General features: G+C 36.0%; 2 protein-coding genes across 5 annotated transcripts in view; both read right to left on the bottom strand.

The window, feature by feature from the left end:
* LOC149565406 (Chaperone DnaJ-domain superfamily protein) overlaps positions 1–21,267 on the bottom strand; it is a 196,807-nt gene extending 175,540 nt beyond the window's left edge. For 2 of the 4 annotated variants that reach the window (XM_089818918.1, XM_089818920.1), the window contains exon 1: positions 20,905–21,267. In XM_089818918.1, coding sequence (XP_089675044.1) covers positions 20,905–21,150 — 246 coding nt within the window. In that variant the 5' untranslated portion in view covers positions 21,151–21,267. The remainder of the gene's footprint in view (positions 1–20,904) is intronic. The other 2 variants (XM_089818917.1, XM_089818919.1) reach the window with 1 other exon arrangement.
* LOC149565407 (uncharacterized) lies at positions 3,712–7,164 on the bottom strand. The gene is made up of 6 exons (XM_089818916.1): positions 6,343–7,164; positions 5,971–6,203; positions 5,703–5,855; positions 5,161–5,561; positions 4,618–5,023; positions 3,712–4,483 (listed from the first exon to the last, which is right to left on the bottom strand). Exons 1-6 carry the CDS (start codon positions 7,002–7,004, stop codon positions 3,903–3,905), a joined length of 2,436 nt encoding a protein of 811 aa, XP_089675042.1. The 5' UTR covers positions 7,005–7,164; the 3' UTR covers positions 3,712–3,902.
* Positions 21,268–26,620: the final 5,353 nt, after the last annotated feature.

Raw genomic sequence — 26,620 nt, 5'->3', positions numbered from 1 at the left:
TTAGGGGGTGAGTATTTTCCATTTGCAATAGATGGGATTAGAGGTTGCAAGTTGGATTACTTGCAGAGTCAACACATCCATTGGAGCCTTACAGAGGATGGAAGTCATGTTAGTGATACAAACACTTTCAGATATCCTAATCTCCATAGTATGGATGGACGTGCATTTAGTGTGCTTTGGGTCCCTAGTGCTGACATGATTAGCATTGAAATTTGGTCATGTCTCATTGATTGGCTTTACCACTTTGGGCTTGGTGAAGTTGAGTTCAGAATTGAGCAGCAAATGTCAGAGGATGTTCTTCTTGACACGCTTTTGTTCAGTAATAGTGCATTGAGATTTCAAACAAGGCATGCAGAGGAGTTTTGGGATGTGTACATGTTGTTGAGTACATATGGTTTTACTGTTGACTCTCATGTGCATGATCTCTTTCAAATGCACAATTCAGTTGCGCATGTGTTGGATAGTGTGCAAGAAAGCTCACCTTGTAGAGTTTTGGGAAGCAAGCTTTGTCATCCTTTCAAGTTGCTTCCCTATCAGATGTTCACTCCTACAACATCTACAATCGAATTCATTTCAATTTTCCAAAATCTTTCAATTAAATTGGTGATGATGCTACAAGAGCTAGTTGGTGATCACATGGAAATTACAAAATTCTACTCTTGGGATCCAGGTGCATTATTGTGTTTTTTTGTTTCTTAGATTGATTGGGGACAAGCAATTTCAGGTAGGGTGGACTATAATTTTTTAGCTAGTATCAGAGGAAGAATCATTAACCCATCATTGCGGGCTAATGTTATGGATAGGGGATCTCAGTTGATTAAACCAATGGATATTTTCCCACTCTATTGGTCGGGGATGTTAATATTTTCTCTTTGTTTAAGTTAGATTAGTACACTTACTATTTATAGTATCTATTTTGGGTAACTCGAATAGCTTGGTGGCAGTGTTGAGTTATAGTATCATTGACTGGAGCAATTGTGCCCATATTATTATTTTTGGTGGTGCACCAAGACTTGGTATTAGCAAACTTCATTAGTTGGCTCAGTTTCAAGGACTAACTATTTATAGTAAGTTAGTGGATATTAGAGATAGACCCTTACGAAAATGGATGCAATGGTTACCTCTCTGGCTCAATCAGAATAGAAAAATGATGAGTAATAATGGAGTTATAACATTATGATTATTATTGAAGTTATACTTCAATAATAATTAATTATTAAGTGCATATCATAAGTTAAGTGGATTTTACTTTAAAAAGAGAGTTTTAAATGTTTTAAAAGTATACAATGATAAAGTGTCTTTTAAAAGGGAGATATAAGTGTTTGATAAAGTATAGTTAATATTGTGCACCAAAAGGAGGGATATAATTGAATATTATAAAATATAAATGAATTGCAATGAAAGAAAATGGTATGAAAAGCCTAGTATTATATAAGTTATGTGAAGATTATTTGTGAAGATATCTTTTGGAAAATAATAAAAAAAGGGCAAGGCAAGAGAAAATGGATTCATTCTATGTATTTTGATATTATTGATTTGTGTAAAGAGAAGATCAGAGACAAGGGTTTCAGATTTCAAGCTTGAAGAAATGTGAATTCTTCTAAGTTATTCAGCATAATGAATTGGCGAAACACCCAATGAATAATGTCAGGTATTGGCTTCATCGAGAGGCCAAGAATGAATTTATTGTTGCAAAATTCAGGGTTTCAATGCTTTTTTTTTCCAAGAATAGTTTGCAAGGTTGAAGAACTTCTTTATTGCATATTGTAGCCAGTATGGACTGTGTTTGGTATTCTCTAAGAGCTTTTATCCTTTTTTGAGCTCCATTATAGCTGCATTATCATTCCAAGTACTATTCTAGGAGATCATTTATATCAGACTGGCATTGTTTGGAAATTTATTGAAAGCAAACAGTCTTGGCTTAATACATATCAGTATAGTCCTAGAGTTCGTAAGTAATGAGGAGTATTTTATTGCATGCCATAAGTTTGATGTAATATCTTAACTATTCATAGTCAATTAGATTGCCGGACATAAGTTTGATGCAATATCTTAACTATTCATAATCAGTCAATTAGATTCCATGCCAAGTATTTTTTTAAATGTCTTTTGGCTGTCTAGATACATATTTTACATATAAAAATCATATGTTTGCATTCAAAAGCAAAAAAGGATTGCATATGCATGCTAGTTCTTTGTCTAGATACCCTGGCAATCATTTGCAAACATTTAAACTTCATTTGAAACCATTCCAAGCAAACAAAAGCAATCTGAAAATAAAAGGCAATGAGATAGAGCTTGCATGCAAAATATTTGACAAAATGTCAAACATCTGAAAATTAATGTAATTTGGTGTTTGTCAAAGTTAGAACCAACAAGACTTCTTACAAAATCTTTACTTTCTTGGAAGTCAATTACTGTAGATACTAAGTTTGTCAAACTGTACCTAGTGAAGAGCAATCCCAAACACTCCTGACCTTTGGAATGGAAATAGGCCTTATGTACTACCAAGTGGGACACTCTAACCATGAGACTTAGCCTACAAGGACCAACGACAGGCTAACCCAAACATAAACCATGGTGAGCTAAAATGGGGAAATTATATTCAAGTAGGGCACCATACATCTCTATGACTTTAACATCCGAGAACTTAAAAATGAAGACAAGATTACAATTTCTAAAAAACTTCAGAATTGGATGTGCACATAACAAAGATAAAACTGTGGTATTCTAATTGAGTTTCACTTGAAGATGATCTATATAATAGAAGCACAAGAAGCCTTCTTTGGACACATATTGATATTTAATATTATTTATAAAAGTTCAAGCATCGTACCAAATTCTCACTATAAGATCATCAATATACTTCTCATGAGTATATACTATACCCACATTAAGAAAATCAATATCTGTCTACTATGCACTAAAAACTAAACACATGCTACCAATATGATGAATTTGAAAATGTATAATATTCTATAAATTATAATTTTTGTCACTATTGCAGGTGAAGGTAAGGTCAGCTAGGGCACAATCATGTGGCCTAAACCAATAAAAATTGCAGGCCCTTGAAGGCACACTTTCCTTTACAAGTCCTTTGACTTGCCGTTATAAATTCTGAAGCCATTTAGATGTCTAAAGGTGGTTGGACAATGAGTGCGGGCTTTCACACATGTTGGCAAAAGAGGAAATTTATAGATGGACATACCACTAAATATGAAAACATAGTTTTTTATTATGTTGTATGTCAAATGGATTCTTCAAATTCAATTTCATGATTTTATGATCTTCCATTTTCATCAGGATTATTGCTATAGGGGCTCTTGTATAGATTTTGTGGGTTTTGGGTATTGCTAATGCTATTATCATGGCTGATAGGTGTAGTTCTAGGGACCCCTTTTATTAAGGCCATGTATCTGAACCAAAGAAACGTGAATCGGAATCGGCAAGGCCGAATCGAATCGTGAATCGGCAATGAATCGGCAATGAATCGGCGATGAATCAGCAAATTTGAAAAAACCCTTTAAATTTAAAGATTTTAACAATTTAAAACTTATTTCATGCACCCTTTATTGAATATAACTTAAGCACACTATAACATCATCAAATAGAAGTTAAAACTTAACATACATAAACATGAAACATAAAATCCATCACATACGTAACTATGTTATCTAAGATTCTAAAATGTAAATTGTAGGCTAGCTGAAGTAAATAGAAATCAAATGATCATAATGATTTAAATCATAGAATGTATGTAAGATGATCCATAAGACATCAAATCATAAATTTATGTAAGAATCTAAGATGAAGATCCATGAAAGTTTGAAACTTTGAAACATATGTCTATCAATGATTCAGTATCAATATCTGTAAACAAAATATAAAAACAAGGCTCCAGCTCAAGCCTCAGGCTCATAGTCATCATCATCCTCAACATCATCCTCAAGCTCGGCTACAGCCTCAGCCTCAGCCTCTGAGTATCCAGTCTGCCTAGTAGCAAGGCGTCTAATGTAGGTCCTAGAGGACTGTCGAGCCATATCTCCCGCATATAAGATGGGCTCACGAATGTCGCTAGGGCCTGTGTCTGTGCGTGCACGTGTGCGTCTACCAATGCCTGAAGAACGTGCTCTAGCTGCCTCAGCCTCTATATCCACCTGGTCAATCCACGCACGGTCTTCCTCAGTGAAGACTGGATCTACAACCTCTGTGAGCCACTCTGATTCTGGATCAATCTCCTCCAGAATGATCGGAGAGGAGTCAGTGCCCAAAATCTGTCTGATCCTAAGACGGAGGTTGTAATGAACGAAGACAAGATCATTCAACCTCTGCACTGTCAACCTGTTTCTCCTCTTCGAGTGGATGTGCTCGAACATGGACCAACTGCGCTCACATCCAGAAGCGCTGCTTGGCTGACTCAGAATACGAATGAAAATTTTTTGAAGTTTTGGGGTTGTGGCCCCAAACATTTGCCACCATCTATCTGAAATAAGGGAAAATAAAAATAATTAGTCTCATTTACAAATTACAAATTACAAGTTAACTCTAAAATTACATAATCAACTTTAAGTTTAGAATCTAGATTCATGAACATTGAATATATTATTTAATTTTTACCTGGCTGTATTGTTTCCCGAGCATCTATGGCTACCCTGCTAGAGAAAAGTGGCCCTTCTTTATTATTGAACTTATCAAGCTCAATAATTGCAGCACTGCTATCCTCATCAGTACTCAACCTCTGGATCACTGTATATAATCCGGTGAGAACCTCCTCATCCGCCTTGAAGTCAGGACGGAAACGAAATGCCGAATTCAAAAAGTAAGCTGCTGCATGGATGGGTCTGTGGAGCTGATTCTGCCATCTCCTATCAATGATGTCCCAAATAGGGGCATACTTCTCCTGCACTCCTGCATACTGAGCTCTAATGGCCTCCTTGGCCCTATCCATGCCCTCATATATGTAGCCCATAGAGGGCTTCTCCCCATCAGCAGTTCGTAGGAGAGATACAAGAGGCTCAGTGGCCTACATATAAAGTAAAACAAAAATTTGAGTCAAAACTTAAACATAGAATAATTCAATAATATAAGGTAAAACTAAATCATTAAACAATTAGCATAGTAAACTGTAAAATATTAAATGTTAAATTGCAATAAAATTACCTTAAGTATTTCTCTAGCAGGTTTCCAAAAACCATCATCATCAAATATGCAATCCACCACATCTATCCCTGCAGTGGTCGTAGCATAGGAAGATGAAATCCACTCCCGCCCAACAAACATGCTCCTTAAATCATCCCTTGATGTCAACAAGGACTGCAAGGTGATGAAATTCGAGGCAAACCTCGTGATCCCTGGACGAGCTAACTCTTTGTCTCCTGTGTACTTCCTCATTGTGCTAAGGACAAATGAATGATTATAAATAAACTTACATATGTTTTTTGCCCTTTCCACACATGACTTGACCCACTCAAGTTTGTCAATTTCCTCCAACATGAGGTCAAGGCAGTGTGCTGCACAAGGGGACCAAAATATGGTGAGGTGCCTCTCCATCAAAAGTTTGCCTACAACAATTTTAAGATAATTAGAAATTCAAATTTCAAACATGTTAGAACTTAGGAAACTTAGAAATTCTAAGTTAGAATTAGAAAAAGTTCAAAATTCAAATAAATTTATTTTCAAAACTTAAAAAGTTAAAAGTTTACCTGCAGCAACATAACTTGCTGCATTATCCGTCACCACTTGCACCACATGTTGTTCCCCCACCTCTGCTATAACTTCCTCAATAACCTCACATAAGTATGTGGCGTTTTTTACATGAGCAGAAGCATCAATGGATTTGAGGAACATGGTATATCCTACAAGTAACAAAACAAGGAATTATAATTACTATTAGCAATCAACAAATCAAAATTTGAAATAGTCAATCACGATTCAAAATTATGTATGTAGGAAAGTAGAATGATCAATCACCTCCACAGGATACAAGAAAATTGAGGAGTGTTCTTCCCCTCCTATCTGTCCAACCATCAGTCATGATGGTGCAACCCTTTTCGATCCACTCCTTTCGGTTGTCCTCAAGCTCATGCCTCATATCCTCAACCATTTCCTCCAGGAGGTATCCACTCAACTCAGCCTCAGTTGGGGCTTTAAACCCCGGACCACAAATGGCAACTGCATCTATCATGTTCTGCCAATAAGGAGTCCTGTCACAAATAGATAATGATATTGATTAGAAATTTAGATGTCAAAAACTAAAATCATAAAACAAGTAGATATAATTAAAGTTTTACTTTTACTTTTAACTTTAACTTTGAAGATAACAAAGAAAAAAGAATCAATTACCTGGCTGCAATAAATGGAATGTTGCAAAAGTACCAGAATTTGCAAATCTCTTTTCTGGCAGCATCATGAATCTCCTTGTTCAAACCCATGCCCTCAAGCGTGGGTTGGGAGCCAGGAGTAGTGCGGGGCACAAAGTAACTATCCATTCTGTTTTTCCGCACTCTAGGCCGCAATAGGTTGGTGTTGGACTCTGTCTCAGTATGAGACCGACTACCACTAACACTCACATGAGCACTAGCACTAGGATGAAAAGGAGGCCTAGAAGAACCCTCCCCAACACAACCTACGGATGCGGAAGCTGATGCAGATGCACTTGCAGTTGCGGATGTGGGAGCACGGGAGCCAATACCTCTTAACCCTTCAAGTTGCATTTTCTTAGTCAACTTCTCTTGTTCAATTTTTTCTAATGCCACTAAACAAGAGCGTTTTGCCTCAGCGGTTTGTTGAGTGCAAACTGTGACATCATGGCCAGGTATGCCAGCAATGTGGTATTTCAATCTATAGATACCTCCCGAATTTATTTTTTCTTTGCAAAATATACATTTTGTTTGATATTTGGTTCTCCCAGGAAACTCTTCATTATATTTCCAGCATTCATCTTTTTTACCCATTGTGGAAATTGGAAAATGAAAGCAAAGGGCTGCTGCAATAAAAAAATTCATGTAAAAAATCAAAGTTTGCAACTAATAAACAAAAACTACAAAACAACAAACCCTAGTTTGCAATTTAGTAAAACTAAAAATAAAAAACATTCAAGATTTGCAAATGAACACTAAAAAAATTTAACAAAAAATGCATACTACACTAACATGCAAAAAAAAAACCAACACTTACTTCTTGCAAATGAGTTGAGGAGTGTTGATATTGACTCCTTAATGCTCCCAATGCAATTTATGGCCTCCCCAAATGGACTTCTGATCTCTTTGGTGCTCTTCCTTCTTGCCGGTTGGAAACCTATGGATTCTCTTTTCTCTTCTTCTCTCTCACTCTTCCTCTCTTCTACTCATACTAAGCAAATAGAAGGCTCTTTAGGGTTATAACAAAGAGGAAAGTCAACTTAGAAAGCAAATAAAACATGTGTTTTTTTTTTAAAATTGAACTTTCTATCCTTGCTGCCGCGGCTGATTTCTGGAGATTCACGATGGCGATTTTGGCGATTTTTGCCATGAATCGCCGATTTTGGCGATTCAGGCGATTCACAAGAAAAAATCGCCACCAGCGATTTCCGATTCCAAAAAAATCGGGAGCCATGAATCTTATCGCGATTTCGGCGATTTCGGCGATTTCATGGCGATTTTTGGAACTATGATCTGAACCCTGACCATAGATTAAGGAAAATCATTAACTGCTTCGGTGCAGCAGCATTGAAAGTTATAAAGGTCATTCTAGGAAGAGAGGACAGAAGATAATGAGATATTGAGAATGCATGCCTCAATTTTAGGGGATTATAAGGCAATTTTGCTGGTGATGAATCCATCAATAGAAGCAAATGAGTTCCTATTAGCTACTAGCTATGCCAAGCCTAAAAGGGAGAAAAGTGCAAGAGAGAAGAATGCTGAAAAGGGAGGAAGAACATCACATGCATGCACATGGCTCTAGAAAGACAAAGAAGGATTTAGTCTGGATATAAAACAAAACATGAGGAGGTTCAAGCATTGATGAATGATGTGCAAACCGTAACTGATTTTTGCTAGGATATTTGCATGGTTGTTTCACAGCACCAAGGGGTGCTTGAGGTGATGAGTGATCACAAACATCCTCTGCTTGCAAATGATATGTTGGTTATTGTGGTGCAGCATGCGGAGATAATAAAAGGCATTATATTCTAAGGTACCGAACTGGCTGAAGCCTGACTACAGTTTACTTTTAAGGCTCGTCTGGTGGTTGTCTCCCACAATGAAGTTTATCGTGTTGTCTTGCATTTTGTCACCACAAAATGTAAGTAGCAATAGAAAACTTTTTCAACTTAGTTCCGCATTTCTCTAAGTTTAATTCATTCTTTAATTGGTATTCCAATTGATATAATGAATCATTTTATTGAAGGCTTTTGTCAAATTTTTTTAATTTTTCTGTTTGTTGAGCCTATGCTTGATTTTTGAAGCCTTCAACGCCATTTTTCTTGTTTTTGAGTGTGTTTGTTGGCTTTGGGTCCTTTGTTTTTGCTCAAGTTATTGCTTTCGATTTTTCCTTTGATTTGGTATATCTTTGGGCTTAATCGGAGTTTACAATCAAAAGTTATGACTATTTTAGTGCCCAAAAAGTGGACTTTTTAGGTGCAACTACACAAATTAAAAATACCATGTTACATTATTAAGTTGACATTCACTTTTTGAAAAATATAATAAAGTTACTTTATGTTATGTTTTTAAGTTACTTTATCCTTTTAATTTTCACTTAAAGTAGCTATAGTGCACTTTATGTTATATTTTTAAGTTGAGTTGATTTTAAATTTTTCACTTAAGTGACTATATTAATTATATAGTCTAATTTAATTTTTGAGTTTTAAATTAAAACATCTTGATAAATATTACTTTTAAGATAATATTTGCACATACTATATTAACTATATAGTGTAGATATTATTTATGACCCATTTGAGTAATATTTTTTCAAAAATTAAATTGACATGTGCTTAATTCATCACTTAAGTTGTGCAACCATGTCTACAAACATATTTTCATTAAAAATGTGCAATTGCACCTAAAATGTTCGATTTTGAATGAAAATATCATGTAAATATTCAAAAAACATGTTATTACATGTGTTTTCAAATGTGCAATGACTCCCAAAATGTGAGACATGCATATTATATGTGTTTTTGAAAATATGCAATTGCACCCAAAAGGTGTGTTTTTGCCTAAAGGTCATTTTTATGCAAAACTTAAAACATGCACAAGCACCTAAAAGGTGCATTTTTGCTTGTGACTTCAATTTAAAACATGCAACAGCACCCAAAAGGTGTGTTTTTGCTTGTGGCTTCAAATCAAAACATGCATTTGCACCCAAAGGGTGTGTTTTTTATAAAGAGGTCATTTTTAAAAAATTTAATACATGCAATGGCATCCAAAAGATGCATTTTCTCTCGAAGAGCATGCATTTGTCTTCAAGAAACACGAAATTGAAGATTCAAGGACAAAATACTTGATGTTTTCTTTCTCTAAGAATACATTTTTCATAAAAAATGCTTAGATCTGCCCATATAATGGCTTGAAATCCATCACTAGAAGGGTGTTTTTGAGTTTTAATGCATATATATGCATTTGGAGGTCATGATTTTGCATATTCAAGACAAAAATGACTCAAATACATGCATTTTATTGCCACGTTTTTGTGAAAAACGCCTAAATTTGGGGCAATTTTGATCACTTTTTGGCTGAAATATAAATCATTTTGAGGTTTTAATCCATATATATTATTGAAGAACATGTTTATGCCTTTAGATGTCAAAAGAGTTCCATTTCATGCCTTTTATGAATCACGTTTTTGCTAAAAATGCCTAGAAAATTGGGGTTTATCCACTTTTATGAGTGTTGAAGTCACTTTTTTGCATTTAGGTTCATGTGTATACATTTGGGGAAGACAATTTTGCATTCTCAAATTAAAAACGAGCAATTTACATTCATTTTTTGACCACGTTTTTGAAAAAATGACCCAAATTTTTGCATGAAAAGGGCACCTTTTTTGTTAAAAAAACACAAAAAATGGCATTTCCAGCCCATACCTTGTAATGTCCCCATTATAAAATGAATTTTAATTGTAATTGGGTCGGTTGATTTAATATATCTCAGACCCATTTCTATTTTTGTTTCCATAGTTTGTGTTTCCATTGGCTATCTTTGTACACCCTCAGAAAGTATTCCCTGACGAGTATTTAAGTACAGATTGTAGGTAGTCATTAGGTATACATTCTGGATTATTTCTTTGTACTGTGAATTCCCGTTGGGATTCTCTATTGTTCGCCATTTCGGAAGTGAAAGATCTTCCCTACTTGGTTTGTTTGGTTTCAGTGGGATTCAACCCTCGCCCTATTCTGTTGCATGTAATACTTCGCTCGGACCTGGCAAATCGGAGCTAATTGAAGGTTATGTGTATTCAATCTCAATTCTTGTGTAGCTTTATTTGATGAATTTGATCTATAAGTTTATATGATTGCATGACTAAGCATTCCTCCGTCCGTACACCATCCACCTTCCACATTTTGAAGTGCATATTTTGTACTGCAACTCTACCCTTCAGTATGGTCTTGTGCTCTATCATACTGTACGGCCTTGTGCTCCATCATATTGTACGACCATATCTGTAATTCACCATCCGTACCCTTGCTTTGCCTATTGTACAGAGTCCAAACTCCTACTTGTGGCCGCCATACGACACTATCTCCCTTGATTCCCCTCTCCCATACGGTCATTTTCACCCTCCTACACAGCCATCTTCACTACTCCTGTACGGCCATCTTCTCTACTCACCATACGGTTCATCCTCACTACTCACCGTACGACCTCTTGTTTCACCATCGTACGGCTCCCTCCAAGTCTCTAGTTTGATTCCTCTCTTCTGTCCACACCTACTGACCACCTGACGCTAAAGGATATAGAATATAGAGGAGCAACACCTTCAATCACGGGAATTGGAACATTACAGTGGTATCAAAGCTTTGATCCTGCCAGCTTGTGAACAATGAATGAGAATTTATAGCCGGAAGAGGAGAACCCATTCGGTTGGTAGAATGGCGGCAGAACTGGAACCCACAACGACCAAACTCATGGCACTGCTAAGAGAACTTGAGGGAATCAAGCACAAATCAATGATACTTAGCAACTCATGGAAGAAACTTTCAAGAAATTGGTGGACAATCAAGTATCCGGTGAACAGAATAGTCACAGCATAGCCTCTATGTTGGGTAAAGCAAACCCTCATCCTATACGTTCATGACCTTCCATGTCGTCTTTTCCCCCATAGACGAAAGCACCACAGGGATGGAAGCAACCAATATTTGAGGAGGTTCAAGAACAATTGAGAGAGGATTGGAAGAATGCGAATTTTGAGGAACATATATTTTACAAAGACTATGCAGGTCTAAGAGAGATATTTCGAAGGTGGAAACCGAGGATATTTTAATGATGATCTCAAGAGGAAGTTGAGTAAAGTAAATTTGTTTCCATTTGACGGATTTGGATCCATATCTGCGCAAGCGTGGGTAATGAAGGTCAATACTTACTTCTAGCTAAATCTTATGCCAGAATAAACAATTAAATTTGCGGCATTACAGTTGAAGGGAGTTGCACATGAATGGTGGCATCACGACACCATCACACTAGGGCATGATCAAATAAATACCTATGCAAAATTCACTAAGACATTGATAGATCGATTTGATGGAAAAGATTTGGAACTCAATTTCAAAGATTTGGCATAGCTAAGGCAAAATGGATCGGTTGACCAATACATTGTGGAATTTCAGAAACTCTTTGTTTTGGTCACAAAAATTTCTAAAAAAAGACAGATAGTGCTCTTCAGGGATGGGCTGACAAAACCACTAAAGGGTTGGGTAAAGAGGTTCAATCCTGCCACCCTATTGGAGGCCATTAAGAAAGCATGGAGTATGGCATCATTGTCGGCATCATCCTCTCGAGGTTATTCACATTCCAATTCGCCGATATTTCGAAGGGACAAAGATAATAAACCTTCGCCAAGGAAATCGTCATTGGACGAAGCTCCCAGACAAGAGCTCCGAAGGAAGAAACTATGTTTCAACTACAAATGACCATGGGAACCTGGACACAGATGCCTCGGGAAAGAAAAGATCCACTACATTGAGGTCGTGTCCAATGATGAGGACGAATAGGAAAGAATTGCAGCATTGGTACAGCACGGAAGAAATATTGCCCTAGTCGGTAGCCTGAGGTGCACAGTGTTTCGTGTACAGGGAACCCTTCAAGGACAAAGGGTTATGGTGATGCTTGATAGTGGAGCTACTCTAAACTTCATAAACTCCTCTCTGGTGAAACGAAGAGGTCTACTTATGGAGACACACGCAGGATTTCAAATCAAGGTTGTCAAAGGGACTCTCCTGCCCTGCACACATCTTGTTCCTCGGCTAAGTATCACAATGGCGAATCACACGGTGACCAAGGATTTCCCCATAATGGCCCTTGATGATATGGACGTTATTCTTGGCATACAATAGATGGAAACACTTGATGAATACACTCAGAGCTTCAAACGGATGGACTTCACTTTTGTTGTCAATGGAAAGAAGGTTGTTCTCTGTGGAATGGCAAATGAAGGTCCGAAGGAAGTTTCTGCACATCGGATGAAGGCAATTTTTCGACGTAATGACATTGCTTGGGCTACACATTGTTTTGTCTCAGTAGAACCTATAAAAGGGCAACAAACACCTCCCTAGGATGATCTGCAGAATATTTTGAATGAACATGATAAATTTTTTATTGACATTTCTCCTAGCATACCACCTCATCAAGGGTTTGAACATACTATTGAGTTGGAAGCTGGAGCCAAGCCAATCATAACCACACCCTACCGCCATCTCAAGAAATTCAAAAATGAGATCGAGAAGACTACTCAAGGACTGTTGGAGAAAGGATGGATCCATCCTAGTTCTAGCCCCTTCGCATCATCAGTGTTATTGGTCAAAAAGGATGAGACGATGCACATGTGTGCGGACTACTGTGCATTGAACAAAAAAACCAATAAAGAATAGATATCCCATTCCAAGGATAGATGAGTTGCTAGATGAATTACATGGCGCAGTCTATTTTTCGAAAATAGATCTCCATTCTGAATACCATCAGATCCGCATAAGGGAGGAAGACGTGGAAAAAATGACCTTTCATTGTCACTACGGGTATTATGAGTTCCTAGTCATGTCATTCAGATTAACAAATGCACCTGCTACATTCCAATCATGCATGAATTACATCTTCAACAAACAATTGCATAAGTACTTACTAGTATTTTTTGATAATATTCTTATTTATAGCAGGACATGGGAAGAGCACTTGAAGCATCTGGACGAAGTCCTACAAGTCATGAAGGATTAGTCCTTGTTTGCCAAGCGATCCAAGTGTGAATTCGACATGACTGAAATATTGTACTTGGGGCATGTTGTCAGTAAATATGAAGTTCAAGTTCATCAAGAGAAGATTCGGATTATCCTTGATTGGCCTCCCCCGAAATCACTCACAGAGTTGTGAGGATTTTTTGGACTGTGCAGTTATTACCAGAAGTTTGTAAAAGGATTCTCTCAGCTTAGTGCCCCATTAACAGATCTAATAAGAAAGGGTTCCTTCCAGTGGAATGAAAAAGCACAACTCACTTTTGATAAGCTGAAAGAAGCAATGAGCACTTGTCCCGTACTTGCACTGCTTGATTTTGCTCGACCTTTCATTCTGAAGTGTGACGCATCCAGAGAATGCATTGGTGTAGTACTGATGCAAGATAGGCACCCCATAGCCTATAAGAGCAGGAAGCTTATGCAAACAGAATGCTTATATTCTATTTATGACAGAGATGTTGGCTATCATACATGCACTAACCAAGTGCTGGCAGTATCTGGTGGGTGTCGAGTTTGTTGTTCATACGGATCACAATAGTCTGAGATTTTTTCTGGAGCGACGGGACTTGAACGAGAGGCAACAAAAATGGGTAAGCAAGGTTCGAGCTTTTGATTTTGACACTGAATATGTGAAAGGAAAGAACAATATGGTTGCAGATGCTTTGTCCAAAAAACCCGCTATCTACTTATTGACCCAGATTTCAGCTAACTTGAACACACATTTGTTGGTAGAATATTCCAAAAATACATTTGGCTGTGAGCTAATGGATGGCAACACCTAGGATGATCCGTACAAAGTGGTGGATGACATCATTTACTATAAGAATCGGATATTTTTAGTGGCGGAATCCAAATTGAAGCAGAAAATTTTGAAGGAAGTCCATGACTCACCATTGGTAGGACACTCGGGCTTCCTCAAAACTTACAGACGTCTCAAAGAGAGGTTTTCATGGAAGGGTCTTAAAGGAGACGTATTGTAGTATGTAAGAGAGTGTGTGGTCTGCCAGCAGAACAAATTTGAACATACTCCACCTGCTGGGTTACTGCAACCTCTGCCAATTCCACAACAAAAGTGGGAAAGTATCTCGATTGATTTCATTACTAGACTTCCCAAGGTGAACGGAAAGGATTGTATTTACGTGGTGGTTGACAGGCTGACGAAGTATGCACATTTCTTTGCCATCTCCTCAGACTTTCAGGCCGCACAAGTAGCTGATCTATTTTATAGAGAAGTTTTTCGTCTGCACGAGTTACTCGGAAACATTGTCAGTGATCAGGATGGACGATTTATCAATATCTTCTGGACAGAACTATTTCGACTGGCAGGAACAAAATTGTCACCAAGCAGTAGTAATCACCCTCAGACAGACGGACAGACAGAGATTTTGAACAAGTGGCTTGAAGGTTACCTTCGGAATTATGTTTCGACACAGCAATAGGCGTGGGTCAAATGGATGCACCTAGGGGAATATTGTTACAATACCACTTACCACATGTCCATCGGGATGGCACCATTCAAATCACTATATGATTATGAACCCCTTTCCTTCATCGACATAGTTCTAGGTGACACTCGTGCACCAAGGGTGAGGAACTAGCTTCAGGAGAGACAGGACATACTGAGATGCTTGAAGGAAAACTTACAATGCGCACAAAATCAACAAAAAATCTACACCGAAAGACATCGAATCGAGAGAACTTTCAAAGTGGAAGACTTGGTTTATCTCAGATTTCAACTATACCGACAATCCTCATTGAAGGAAGAAGGGAAAGAAAAATTGAAGCCACAATTTTATGGTCCTTATCGGGTAGTTCGCCACATCGGTAAAGTTGCCTATGAGTTGAAACTTCCAGAGGGGAGTCGTATTCATAAAGTTTTTCATGTCTCTTGCCTTAAGAAAGCTGTGGGACAGAACATCACAGTAGCGGAAGACCTTCCACTGCTCAATGAAGAAGGAACGCTTGTATTGGAACTAGTCAAGATCATCGAAGTACGTGAGAAAACCTTGCAGAATTGCACAGTGAAGGAAAATTTGGTACATTGGAAACACTTGCCATTGGATGACGCAACGTGGGAAGGCAAGCACATTCTACAGCATCCGGCATTGTATTTGCTTGAGGACAAGCAAAATTTGGGATGGGAGGATTGTAATGTTCCCATTATAAAATAAATTTTAATTGTAATTGGGTTAGTTGATTTAATATATCTCGGACCCATTTTTATTTTTATTTCCATAGTTTGTGTTGCCATCGGCTATCTTTGTACCCTCGAAAAGTTTTCCCCAACAGGTATTCAAGCACAGCTTGTAGGTAGTCATTAGGTATGCATTCTAGACTTTTTTTTTGTACTACAAATTTTCGTTGGGACTCTCTGTTGTTTGCCATTTCGGAAGTGAAAGATCTTCCCTACTTGGTTTGTTCAATTTCAGTGGGATTCAACCCTCACCCTTTTCCGTTGCATGTAATACTTCGCTCAGATCTAGCAAATTGGAGCACCATCTTTTGGCAAATATTAATTGAAGGTTATGCATATTCAATCTCGATTCTTGTGTAGCTTTATTTGATGAATTCGATCTATAAGTTTATGATTGCATGACTGAGCATTCCTCCTTCGTCCGTACACTATCTACCTTCCACATTTCAAAGTGCATATTCTATACTGCAACTCTACCCTTCTGTATGGTCTTGTGCTCTATCATACCATACGGCCTTGTGCTCCATCATACCATATGACCATATCTGGAATCCACCATCCGTACGGCTTGCTTTGCCTATTGTACGGACTCCTACTTGTGGCCACCGTATGACACTATCTCCCTTGATTTCCCTCTCCTATACGATCATCTTCACCCTCCCTTATGGCCATCTCCACTACTCCCATATGGCCATCTTCTCTACTCACCATATGGCCCATTCTCACTACTCACTATACAACCTCTTGTTTCACCGTCGTATGGCTCCCTCCAAGTCTCTAGTTTGATTCCTCTCTTCCGTCCACACTTGCTGACCACCTAATGCTAAAGGATTTGGGATACAGAGGAGCAACACCTTCAATCACGGGAATTGGAACATTACATACCTTTGGATCAATAGGGATTGTTCTTGAGTTGTAATGTATGCTATTGCCTTTGGAGACCACGTATTTGGCATTCTCATGTCAAATTCAACCATAGAATGTCCACTGCTTGCAAATGTGGAGAGAGTCAAAAAGTTGTTTGAAAATCCGGATTTGAGGGAGAATTGATCTTCAAGTCTATAAAACTTGTTATTTTGGCTCTTTGATCTCCAAGTGGACATTTTCAAACTTGCTCATCAATTCATGCTTATTTTGCTATTTCCATGCATATTATGGCTTGTTACTGCACATTTGTCCAAATGTATGCCATGTAAAGTGCAAATTCTCTTTAAATAGAATGAAAACATTCATTTTAAGTGTTTGGAATTTCCTCAAATTCCAATTTGAAATTTGCACATGAAAACAATTTGCTTGTTGACATGTTTGAGTCTAAAACCAAAAGTATGTGTTTGTTTTGTGCTTGTTTTCGTTGTTTGCTTGCTTGTTTTTTCGTTTTTCTTCTTTTGGAAGAAATTGCAAGTTCTTTCCCAACAACTTGAGCATGTTTCATTTCCCTCCACCTTTCACCATTTCATGCAAGTGCATCATTTCATTCCACCTCCATCATTACATGCCATGACACATTGCATCTCATTCTCCATCTACGATTATATGTAATCTCATCTTCCATCCGCTATTACATGTGATTTCATCCTTCATATGCATTTACATATAGACTTATTTTCCAAATTTGCTTACACGCATTTCCATCCTCCGAACTTAATTGCATGTTTGAATCAAGTCACAATTACATGTAATCTACTTTACGTATAATGATATCCAAAGAACCCATTTTTGACTAAGGGTCACACTTTTAAAGTCAAAAGTTATCATTTGCACACATCCATATGCATCCCACCTTGCATTCTTGGTTGTACCCACGAAAGCCCCTCATTGCCCACATGCAATCCATCTTTCCAAGTCTGAATTTGGCCCTTTCCATCCATATACATACGCTTTCCAATTCATTTCCAGCCATCATATGTGTTCCATAAGTGTCTAATCCATACTTTGAATAGCCACCCCTCATGGATTCGTCATTATAACTCAAATCCAAAGGTTTTCATGAATCTAATCTCATTAGAAGATGTTTTCGCCTTTATGTTGCAGCGCACTTGTCAAGATATGTCAAAATTTCTTCAAAGAACAGTAACAACTTGTCAAGAAGGCGTGCTTTAATTTTCAAAAAGAAATTATTCATGTGGTTTCCACTTTCCCAATGGCGGCTTTGGAACTTAAGTTCGTATGAGAACATGCCAAGCACTTTGCTTCAAAAAAAAAAAAGGTTAAAGGTGTTGGTGGAAAGTTGTTCCGAGTTTACATACGGACATCATTGAGGTCTTCAGAATGTCAGAGATTCCAGAATGTGTCAATCTACAAAGGAGAATTCACGACAACTTGAACGAGAAAAAACTTGATCACATCAAGATTTCAAATGACAACAAACAATTCATCAAAGAGAGTCAGAGGCTCTCAAAAGATGCAACACCATGGTTATCAAGGTGAATGTAGTGGCACAAAATACAGGAACTCCCGCTCCTGTTATCATTCAGGATTGCATCTCCAAGTATAAGGCCCTTCAAAACAATCCCTAGGATTGTTTCAATTCTCTTCTGTCTTTCTTCTTCTTCTTTCATGTATGTGATTGAAGAAGAAAAATTGTATAAGATTGTGTAATTACATGTAATACGAGTTGCATGTGTAATGACATGTAATCCAATCATTTCTCTTTTAGTTAGACTCGGTCAAAGTTAGTTGAGTTGCTCCCAACTTTTTCTTCCATCTTTTTCTCAATTCCTTTGCCTATATAAAGCAGTGTTCTCTTATTGTAAAATCCATCTTTTATTGTATGTAAGAGAGCTTTGGAGAAATTGTGCAAGCATAGCTTTGATTGTGTAGTGTCATTTTGAAAGAAAAGTGAATACAAAGAATCAAATGAGACTTAACTTTGACTGACTAATATTGTTACTTGTGCAAGCTAGAACTTTGACTGTGATTTGCATTTGTTGTCTTTGATTCACATGATGTTTTGCATTCTTGATAATTGAGTTTAAAAAAGAGTTAGAAAGCAACCGGATCCGAAGCTTTGACTAGGAGTGATTGCAGAAATATATAGACTGGAAGCTTTGTCTGTAGCTTATATCTCTTTCTTGATTCACAAAATAATTAAGATATCTTTATCTCTAGAAGTCTTTGTTCTCCGATAGTAAAGTTTATTCAGAGTTGGTCTTTGTTTATTAGTATCACTGTTTCTAGCTATTTGATAGAAGTGTAGTTAGAGATTTCATCTTGCCCATTACTCGCTCTACAGGTAAGTGGATTCTTTTTTGAAAGTTAAGAGGAATGAATATTGGTAACACCCCTTCACAAAATCTCTCAACTTCTTGCTTACCTTGAGTTGATCCAAGGAACGGTGAGAAAGGGGAGCCTTCCCTTTAAGGTAGGAGAGAAACTGTCTCACACGCTCTAATTGGTCATCCTATTTTGCGACTAGATTTTATCCAAAACTATCAGTTGCAAAATATCCACCCAGCATATAGCAAGGCATTTAACCATTGGATTATTCCTCCACCTAAGGCCGGTGCAGCTCGTTGGAGATTGTCAAAGCTTCCTTAGGTGACCAATGGATATTTGCTCACTGACAAATTTTGGCGCTTGTTTTTTAACTTGTCAGGGTAGTGTTCCTTTGTTTCGGTAGTGGTTTGAGTTCAACCGAATTTGATACTATATTTTAATCCATACATGCCTACTTGGTAACCTTATTTAAGCATTGTTTATGCACTAGTTCTGTGTTTTGTATTGTCTTTGTTGCTTGTAATTGCAGGGTTGGTGCCCTTTATATAGATCTTCAAATGTTAATCTTTAAAAAGTATTGAAGCTCTCCATTTCAATGTTGGTTTTTGTTTGCCAAGTTGATGCGGGTTTTTCAACAGCCGTATATGACTCAGTGGCCTTCGCACCCAACCTGCTTGCTTTCCTTCTAATTCTTTGGTTTTTCAAAAACCAATTTATATGGCATATATGACTTATTTTTATTTGGGTTAGGCCTGATTTTGTATCTTTTTGTCAAATGCAGATACTCTAAGGGTGAGTGCCCCATTAGATCTCTCACGTACCAATAAAAATATACTGTTGTGCACTTTACATTAAGTACTCCATGTTCAAAATAATTATAAATTATCATTGGAAAATGTAGAGAGCACTGTGACCACTTGCGATTGGATTTTCTAACATTTTATATTTTTAACTCCAGTAAGGAATGAAAACATGTACTACTCTCTACACTTATTAAAGTGTAATAGGTCAGGACAACGGCAAAACTATTATCTACGTCAACTTTTAAATTTTAATAATCCATTTATCCGCAAAGAAAATAACTTCTTGAAATACTTCACAAAGTTGGCTGCCTGCAGAGAGCCAAGGACCTAGAATCAGCCATCGATGTTGGCCAGCTCATTTTGTCATACATCACAAACTTCTCACTTGCAATAACTGGCCCTACTTTTGGTATTTTCTCTTATCTAATTGTTTTTCAGTTTTATAAATTATTTGCTATTTTTTGGCATTGTCTAATGGTTTCTTTTTGTTAAGGCCATTTTTCATTTGCTTCCAGCTTTCACTCTTTTTAGCTCTAGTGACACATGGTAGCTTTGTTTCACTCACGTCTTTAGTTCTTTCTCCACTGCTCTAATATCTTGTTCCCTAAGTCCATTCCTTCACCCCTCTCTCTCGCTCCGTCCCACTACCTGCTCCACGTCACTCTTCCCGCCTTCTCCCTCTTTTTTCAATGCATTTCATAACACTGCTACAGTAGATATACCTACCTAAAACAGCAGCGAGATATCTTAATTCATCTGCAATCTGGCATTTGTGTACTGTTCACATAAGGAACAGAATTCTGAGCATGCACTTATAAATTAATTTTTCAATACGCTGAAATAAAAATTGGGGATTTCTTGACCAATTTTACCAGATTCCATCCAGTTGCATAAGAACTTCACACTGAAAAACCTTCGGCGGAACAGGGAACTAGTCCAATTATCATAAATTAGATGAATCAACAAATAAAGTTCAACCAAAACAACAGAAATAATGCATGGAAGATGTAAATTGCTTATAGAAAACAAGAAAACAAGTACAGGAGTTTCATTAAAGGTGTTTAATTATGAAGTGTACAGACAAAGGTTTAAATGTTCAATTTACACTCTTTTGAGAAAAAGATCTCCCTTGGTCCTGTTGCACGTCTGAAGTATTTTTTTCTATTCCTTGAATTAATATGGCGTGCATAATTTTGAAAATAAATTAGCAAGTGGGCAGCGTCGAAAAATAATATATGGCATAAGTATGGCAGTGTTTAGTACAAAAGACCGACCTTAGCTCGAAAAGCTGTCTTGATATCATCCTCTGTGCAATCATCCTTCACACCCAAAACCTCCAGTGGACTTGCCTTTGCAAACCATTCCAGACTTCCTATCTCTTCATTCTTCTTACTGTAATTGCAATGCACTCCTAATTTTACTCCCCTTCTCCTTTCTAAATTTAAATGCTTGAGGCAGTGGCCAATTGGAAAGATACATCTTCTGCACCGCGCAAAAGAAGAATGGTGAAGGATTTCCATCTCTGTGTATTCGAAGGCTGTCCCCAAAGGTGCATACTAAGAATCCATCCAATTGGAATCGCATTAACTGGTTGCTTATGCTTGTATTCTCCCAAGAATTTATGTATGCCACCTGCTGTCTATCTTGAGTGATTATATTTAATAATTTTATTATTATAATTAATTATAATTATGTTAAAGCAGGTTCATGTTGTGGGTATTTGGATGAAGGTAAGTTTTAATTTTCTACAATATTTTTTTTTTTTAAATTACATTATGTGATCTAAATTTTATCAAAATTTAAATTAAAACTCATCTAAAATTATTTAAAATTTAAAATTATTGTGTAAAAATATATTTGAGGTTAAAATCATTTTATTTTATAATGAATTTCTTAATTCATTTTAATAGTGTAGGAAATGTGATTCAAAAAGAAAAATTATATTTTCTTGAGAGTCATTTTATTTTGTATATTAGATATTTACAATTAATTACATTAATAAAAATATATAATTATAGATACATGAAATAAAGTTTCTAGCTATAGAAACAGAAAGTGTAATAATAGTCTTTGGTCAAAATTTGAAGTATCTTGGCTAAGAACAATGGCATAGTGTAGGAATTGCCATGTCATGTGCTATAGTTCGATGTGAACGACAATTGGAAAATACATAAAATATAACAAGGACCCAACTCTTTGCTTTGACTAACCTACAAAATCCAAAATTCAAAAATACAACAAATATTATATAATAGAGATAAATAGAAATATAAATAATAGACTCATGAAAACCTCCATGAGTAAGAATATCTTTTAAAAACTTACATAATAAAATAATAGAATACATATTTGGGGTTATACTGGACTTGCCTCAATTAAGTCCTTACTTTGACTTTTCCATCTCCATACCAACTAGATAGACGAATAAACAAATAATAGAATACATATTTGGGGTTATACTGGACTTGCCTCAATTAAGTCCTTACTTTGACTTTTCCATCTACAAGAAAAATTATAGATACAATGATAAATTGATTTGATAAACATGGATGATAAATCTCAAGGTTTCCAAAGATACAAAACACTTTCGTAGCAAGTTGTAGAGAGTCAAAGAAAGATTTAAACAATAAGAATAAGAGAGAAATAAGGGTTGTCGAACCATTGAATTTTCTTGGGTCATTCCCACTTACCTAGGAAAATAATTAGTGGCAAAATACTCATAAAAGACCCTCAAACAATTAAATATCAAGGGTGCTAGTACAACATTTGAACATCTACACTACATGCTAGTGTCCTGAAAAATAATGCTAAACAATGATGGGCGAAAAGAGACACATATAATTAATACAAATTTGGTGGGTACCTAAAAGTGTCCCAACGCATCTTAAGACGGCAAGGGCTAAAATGAGCCTACACCACAAAGCTAAGGGAATGGATGGAAAAGTACAAGTGAGATTGCAAGGGTATGCAATTTATTACTCCACAAGTACTAAGATTACAACTATGATTAATTTAAGGAATACATTCCCACTTGTAAGGGGGTTGTTTACTAACAAATTTAAGTTTTTAAATAAAAAATAGTGTGATTATACTATTGTTGTTATTTTATTTGTACATAATGGATTGCATAACATTGATTATATAAATTTAAATTAGAAATTATTTAATTGCTAAATTATAAGTAACAAGATGTAGTGTATCCAAGTCACCAAAGATCAAATTAGTTGTGGTCAAGCCTCTAGGAATTTGAACCCTTGTGAATAGCATGATCGACATACTATCATCCTTGTGGTAACTACTAGTATTTGATGCTCAAACTACATAATGGTTGTTTTTATCATCAATTTCCCATCATTTGTGTGATGTCAAGACAATATTGTTTTCTAGGAAGGACCAAGGTTGTTTGGATCAATATCAATATTTTTGGGTCTAGTAAGGGTTCTATTGGGATGGTATTTTAAATGTTGATGTTTACATGGGACATTTAGCATTGTTGATTTTGGATGTAGGGGCTCAAAATAAATGTATAAATTTTAGGGTGGGGATGCATAGATTTATATAAAGAGTTTTGGTACCAAGATAGGAAATTGGGGTTTGGAGAGTTGAGGACATAATTACCCAAAATGGATGTAGGATTTATAGGATGAGGATGCTTGGATTTATATAAAGGTTCTGAGATCACCATGGAGGATATGGATTTTTTTTCTAGTTTAGCTATATCACAACATCAAACAATATTATTTATAATGTATAAAAAAAAAAAAATTAAAAGTTCACAATTATATACAGATTTAAAACATAATTCAACCAATGCATGCAAAATCCACAAAGAAATAACTATACACTTCCTCCTATTATCTTGTAGAGAAACAAAATACAATCTTATGACTTTTTATATTCCATGGCTAGTTATTTATCAAGATTCAATATTCTAAAATAACAATTGACTCCTTTAATCACTTGAAGGAAAAATGCATATGTCAAAGTCACTTAAATTTAAACTTGATAGCATGACTAGTCACTACATACCTACAATATCCCACTTGGAGACTAATCAAGGTTAGCAACAAACAATCTCCCTCTTGGAGAGTAATCTAGCATAACATCAATGCTCTCATTGGATTTGTGCCCTTGGACTTGATTTCATTTTCATTTCACTATTATCATGCTTGAAGGAAATAAAAATTGAGAAAGAAATCAGCTTCTCCCAACTTATAGCCTTTGTTAATATTTGTATAAGATTTTGGCTATCATGTATCTTTTCCAACATCATTTATCCATATTCTAAAACTAATCATATAAAATAGTGCATGTGTTGTATATGCTTATTCCAAGAATGAATAGGTGAGTCCTTTGCAATTTGAATGACAATTTGACCACCATTCAACAACTATCTATTCTCTTGTTGCTTGTCCAATTCTTCCATAAACCTTTGTAATTGAATCATATTCTTACTAGTCTCTATAGAAACAACATATTCAACTTTAAGTTTTTAAAGTGCAACAACCTAAATTACATGTGTGAATTCCAACTAAGTATTGTCCACTTATACTAAACACATAGCTTGAACTATTTCATTCACTATCTATATAACTAGTCAAATCCCAATTAACATATCCCTCTAGAGTAGATTTAGAACCTCCAAATTATAATATTTGTGTAATATTACCTCTCACATATTTGAGAATCCACTTGATTGTGTTTGGATGCTCTTTTGTAGGATTTTTCATAAACTTGCAACTCTCACATGCATGTACATAAATGACCTTATACTCACCATGGCATACATCAAACTACCAATTGCTCAAGAGTATGAATCCTTGTACATGTGTTTTTTTTAGTCTTATGTCTAGCAAAGTTCTTATTAAAAACATTTTGGAATAACCAAGCTAAGGAATACTAACTAGTTTTGTATCCCACATATGAAATATTTTTAAAACTTCTATGTACTCAATTTGAGATAATGCTAATGTGCAATTTTTCCTATATACTATAAGTCTCATACCAAGGATTTTTTCTTCTACACCCAAACCCTTCATAGGAAATGAATTTTCTAATTTTTAGATAAGCTCATTTATACGTTGCATATTAGATCTAATAGCAAGCATGCCATCTATGTACAATAATAAACTAATATAATTACCATTATCCAATCTTTCAAAATAAACATAATGTCTTCATGTATATGACACATTCAAACAAACATTCACAAATGTTTTTATTAAATTATCTATTTTTCCTATATCTTTTCTTATTTTATATTTACTAATTCATTTTTTTCATTCTCTTATTCTTATTTTTATCTAAACCTATGTACACAAAAACCTATATACTATCAACCAATTGCTTGATTCCTAATTTCTATCTTGAATTGTGTGCAACTTCCCCCCCCCCCCCCCCCCCCCTCTCTTCTCTTTTTATTATGTCTAGGTCTTCAATTCATTCATTCTAAACTATGAAGACAAAACAAGTTATTGGTTTTTTTAAAGATGGTCACTATGTCTTCATCATTGTCATACACTTTAATTGTATTATCCCATCCATGAACTTGTAACCATCTACCAAAAAATTTTGTTAATCCACATTTATATATATCCTTTACAACTTCCTCCAAGTCCTTTATAGTACTTGACACTAGTGTCACTAGTCTCATAATATTTTTGATAATTCCTTCTTGACATCAGTGCCAGTATTATTTCTAACATATGGAATAATGTAGTGAGTAATGGTAAGGGGCATGGAGGCATAATGGTTCTTTTAAAAGAAAAGGAAGGTTGTGTCATCCACTTGGAAAATGAAGATACTAACAAGCAGTTCATATGGCTCAAAATCATGGAAAATAACATTCTTCTTAGGATTGCAGCATGTTACTTTTCTCCACGGGTCTTCAAAATATATAAGAAGTGTGGTTTAGATCATAGAGAACCTTATGCATCTCTAAAGAAGGATGCCACTATATTTTCACAATGGGGAGATGTTCTTCTTATTGGAGATTTCAATTCTAGAACAACAAATGGTTAGGCTAGCATTTTCAATGACAAAGTAAATGATAATCCTATGAAGCTTACAAAAAAGAATAAACACCGATGGGAAAGAATATCTAATGATGCTAAAGGCTACAATCATTTTGGGGAAGAATTAATCACCTTATGTGGTACTTTTGATTTAACTATTTGTAATGGTGTGACTAGATGCGAAAAATCAAGAAATTTCACTTGCAACACCTACAATGGTGCAAGTGTGGTTGATTATGCATTATGCTCACACAACTTATATGAGAGAATCAAAGAAGTTATGATTGGGGAACACATACGGGAAATTAAATCAAATCATAGACCGCTATACATAAAATTGTTGTTGGCAGAGAATGAGCAACTTGGGGCAAAAGGCCAATGTCCTCAACAATATCTATCACATGGAAAAATTCTTTTATATATCCAAAACCACACTTGAGAGAATATATAAGGGTGAGAGCATGCATGAACATGATGTTAATAGCCATGTATTAGCAAATCTCATTCACAAGGCTCTTTCCAAGTGCAAAAGATCAAAACAAAGAAAATTTGTAACAAATTGTTTTCTAGTGAATGTATGGTATGATAAAGATTGCAAATTAGCCTAGAGAACACTAAGAGACCCTAACAAAAAAATCCTCAACATTAAAGTGTACAAGAAAATCCTAAAGAAGATGAGGAAATAACTTTATGATCACAAGAAGAGAAGAGCTAATCTCTCTTGGTAAAATTAACCCCAAACTTTTTTGGAGAGAGTTACAACAAGAAAGAAACAAACTGAAAATATTATTACAGCCAATCAATGGTTCAAGTATGCTAAGAAACTTTATGACAAAAAGGTTGAGGCAGATCTGTCACCCTTGATCAACAACATGGAAAATATTTTCACTATGCAAGAGGTTGAATTGAGTATTAAGAAGTTGGGTGTAGGTAAGGCAAAAGACTTGGTTGAACTTCAAACAGAGTATCTCAAGTG

This window comes from Cupressus sempervirens, chromosome 3, assembly GCF_028749045.1.
Source record: "Cupressus sempervirens isolate cs-2001-9-10 chromosome 3, ASM2874904v1, whole genome shotgun sequence".
Classification (NCBI taxonomy): Eukaryota; Viridiplantae; Streptophyta; class Pinopsida; order Cupressales; family Cupressaceae; genus Cupressus; species Cupressus sempervirens.
The sequence above is the reverse complement of the archived record's forward strand: the minus strand, read 5'-3'. Positions and strand labels throughout refer to the sequence as shown.